Source organism: Salvelinus sp. IW2-2015, linkage group LG4q.1:29 (genome assembly GCF_002910315.2).
Source record: "Salvelinus sp. IW2-2015 linkage group LG4q.1:29, ASM291031v2, whole genome shotgun sequence".
Taxonomy (NCBI): domain Eukaryota; kingdom Metazoa; phylum Chordata; class Actinopteri; order Salmoniformes; family Salmonidae; genus Salvelinus; species Salvelinus sp. IW2-2015.
The window spans coordinates 73,272,499-73,276,570 of NC_036842.1; the positions used below are offsets into that span (position 1 = coordinate 73,272,499).

The 4,072-nt window shown below is 40.6% G+C and overlaps 1 protein-coding gene across 1 annotated transcript in view; it reads right to left on the reverse strand.

Annotated features, from left to right (window-relative positions):
• Positions 1-694: 694 nt before the first annotated feature.
• LOC111960998 (dynein axonemal heavy chain 6-like) overlaps positions 695-4,072 on the reverse strand; it is a 25,619-nt gene continuing 22,241 nt past the window's right edge. Inside the window, exon 7 of the mRNA XM_023983138.2 lies at positions 695-928. Coding sequence (XP_023838906.2) covers positions 695-928 — 234 coding nt within the window. The remainder of the gene's footprint in view (positions 929-4,072) is intronic.

Genomic DNA, 4,072 nt, shown 5'->3' on the forward strand with positions numbered 1-4,072 from the left:
TGAAGCGTGGAATCAGATTGGTCGGACCAGCGTTGAACAGACCTGAGCGAGGGAGCTTGTTGTTTTAGTTTCTGTTTGTAGGCTGGAAGCAACAAAATGGAGTCGTGGTCAGCTTTTCCYAAWGGAGGGCGGGGGAGGGCCTTATATGCGTCGCGGAAGTTAGTATAACAATGATCCAAGGTTTTACCAGCCCTGGTAGCACAATCGATATGCTGATAGAATTTAGGGAGTTTTGTTTTCAGATTAGCCTTGTTAAAATCCCCAGCATATCCAGCTACGACAAGGCACACCTGTTAATTGAAATGCATTCCAGGTGACTACCTCATGAAGCTGGTTGAGAGAATACCAAATATGTGCAAAGCTGTCATCAAGGCAAAGGGTGGCTACATTGAAGAATCTCAAATGTAAAATATATTTAGATTTGTTGAACACTTTTTMGGTTACTACATGATTTCATGATTTCGTGTTATTTCATAGTTTTGATGTCTTCACTATTATTCTACAATGTAWAAACCCTTGAATGAGTAGGTGTGTCCAAAGTTTGGACTGGTACTGTATATATATATACTACATGACCAAAAGTATGTGGACACCTGCTCATCAAACATCTCATTGCAAAATCATTGGCATTAATATGGAGTTGTTCCCCCCTTTGCTGCCATAACAACCTCCACTCTTCTGGGAAGGCTTTCCACTAGATGTTGGAACATTGCTGCAGAGGCTTCCATTCAGCCACAAGAGCATTAGTGAGGTTGAGCACTGACGTTGGGCTATTAGGCTCGGCTCGCAGTCTGTGTTCCAATTCATCCTCAAGGTGTTCAATGTGGTTGAGGTCAGGGCTCTGTGCAGGCCAGTCAAGTTCTTCCACACCAATCTTGACAAACCATTTCTGTATGCTCCTCGCTTTGTGCACGGGGGCATTGTCATGCTGAAACAGGAAAGGGCCTTRCCCAAAKTGTTACCACAAAGTTGAAAGCACAGAATTGTCTAGAATGTCATTGTATGCTGTAGCATTAAGATTTCACTTCACTGGAACTAAGGGGCATAGACCGAACCATGAAAAACAGCCCCAGACCATTATTTCTCCAACAAACTTTACAGTTGGCACTATGCATTTGGTCAGGTAGCGTTCTCCTGGTATCTGCCAAACCCAGATTTGTCCGTCAGACCGCCAGATGGTGAAGCYTGATTCATCACTCCAGAGAATGCATTTACACTGCTCCAGAGTCCAATGGCGGTGATCTTTACACCACTCCAGACTATGCTTGGCATTGCGCATGGTGATCTTAGGCTTGTGTGCGGCTGCTCAGCCATGGAAACCCATTTCATGATGCTCCCGACGAACGGTTCTTGTGCCGATGTTGCTTCTAGAGGTAGTTTGGAACTCGATAGTAAGTGTTGCAACTGGGACATGCAATATTTAAGCTCTACGCGCTTCAGCACTCGCCGGTACCATTCTGTGAGCTTATGGGGCCTACCACTTCGTGGCTGAGCCGTTGTTGCTCCTTGATGTTTCCACTTCACAATAAGAGCACTTACATTGGACCAGGGCAGCTCTAGCAGGGCAGAAAGTTGACCAAACTGACTTGTTGAATAGGTGGCATCTGATGACAGTGCCACGTTGAAAGCCACTGAGCTCTTCAGTAAGGCCATTCTACTGCCAATGTTTGTCTATGGAAATTGCATGGCTGTGTGCTCGATTTTATAAACCTGTCAGTAATGGGCCGTGGTGCAAAGTACGTAAGTAAAAATACTTTGAAGTACTACTTAAGTCGTTTTTTGGGGTATCTGTACTTTACTTTACAATTMATATTTTTGACAACTTTTACTTTTAKTCCACTACATTCCTAAAGAAAATAATGTCCTTTTTACTCCATACATGTTGAATGCTTAACAAGACAGGAAAAGTGTCCAATTCACACACTTATCAAGAGAACACCCCTGGTCATCCCTACTGCCTCTGATCTGGCAGACTCACTAAATACAATTGTTTAATTTGTAAATGATGTCAGACTGTTGGAGTGTGCCCTTGATTATCTGTAAAWWWWWWTWAAACAAGAAAATTGTGCTGTTTGGATTGCTTAATAGAAGGAATTTTAAATTATTTATACTTTTACTTTTGATACTTAAGTATATTTAAAAACAAATACTTTGTGGCTTTCACTTTTACTTGATTAATGTTCTATGAATGTATGTTTACTTTTACTCAAGTATGACAATTGGGTACTTTTTCCACCACTGGCATGAGCATGACCTCATTTCTATTACAACATATTGGATGAATGTCATTCATATTCCATTCACCCAGTTCAATGTAACATCGATAAGTTTAGGCTACAACATGATTCTCAAATTTGCCCTATACTCATCATCAGGTGCTTCAACCTAGCCTACAAATGAAAGTGTGTAATGTAGGTAAACAGGTCGAGAGACAAATTGGAGCAATCAGTTGACAGACAGTGATACATTCAATACCACCTTGCACACTCTTGCCTGCATCTAGCTGATCTGGGGTGTAATCATCAGTCCAAACAAGGGTTTATTTTGGACAAATTCAGGTAGGTCCATCTCTGTTTCGTTCCATTTGCTTCCGTTTTGCAAAAGAATATGTGGAATGAATACACCCCTGATCAACCACACACACAGTTAATTTCTATAGCAACCACATACAGCATCATCACTTTGCTCATTCTATAATTCCTTCTCACATATACACGCTCTCCTCCTCTTACTTTTTCCCTTTTGCTTGTGGACTTCAGTGCACAACACAACAGCTGTCTGTGACCAGGCACAAAAACCTCTTTAAGCTAAATCTTTATACCATAACCGCTACATGGCCTACATCGTTGTCACCATATTAGCTAACATCATAGTCAACAAACTCTAACGAAAGCATTAGTAAACCCACAATCCAATCAATGTGTACAATCATGCAGTAAAAGTAGTACAGCTAGCAGTTAAGCAGTTACACACTGGCGGGCCCCAGTGGCAATAAATTTATAAAACTGAAAGCTTACCTTGACTTGGAAGAGCTAACATAAATAGCATTGTTAGCTGTTTGAGTCAGGTTGTTGAGAGGCTAAATTGTCTGCATTAGCTAAGATAAACTAAGAAGAAGAAAAAAATACAATGAAAGKTCTCTTTCTCTCCCTCTCTCTCTCTCTGCTGCTTCTCCTTAATTTTCAACTATTGTCTTTCTTCGCTTTGAGTCAACTACTCTCCACATTTTATGCACTGCAGTGCTAGCTAGCTGTAGCATATTCTTTCATTACTAGATTAATTCTCTGATCCTTTGATTGGATGGACAACATGTCACTTCATGCTAAGAGATCTGATAGTTTGGAGTCCATCCTCCGGAAGTCATCATAATTACTGTGTAAGTCTATGGAAGTGGGTGAGAACCATGAGCCTCTTAGGTTTCGTATTGAAGTCAACGTACACAGAGGAGGATGGAAAATAGTTGTCCTCCTGCAACACCATGGTGCTACCCTAGAGGATGCTGTTGAGGCTACTATAGACCTTAATTGCAAAACAGTGTGTTTTAATCAGTTATTTGATGTCATGTGAATAGATTTAGTATAGTTTTATCAAAAAAGTATTTTAAAAAATTGTTTCACTACATTAAAAAAATMTAATTCACGGAGTAGGATGCTCCTCACCTTCCTCCTTTAAGGAGCCTCCCCTGGACTATTTAGTGTGGCGGCAGGTAGCCTAGTGGTTAGAGKGTTGGACTAGTAACTGAAAGGTTTCAAGATCGAATCCCCGAGCTGATGAGGTAGAAATCTGTTGTTCTGCCCCTGAACAAGGCAGTTAACCCACTGTTCCTAGGCTGTCATTGAAAATGTTCTTAACTGACTTGCCTAGTTAAATAAAGTAAAAAAATACAAAAAATAAATAATAATTCTGCATATTTCAAGCTAGTTACAGTGCCTACTAAAGACATGAGTGACATCGGGAAAAGAGGGTAGGCTATTAGCTGATCATTGATGGTGATGATTGATGTAAATCTGCTAGTTAGCTAAATCAATAATGTTTTACTGATTGTGTATGTCAACTTCCGGCTTCAACTGTA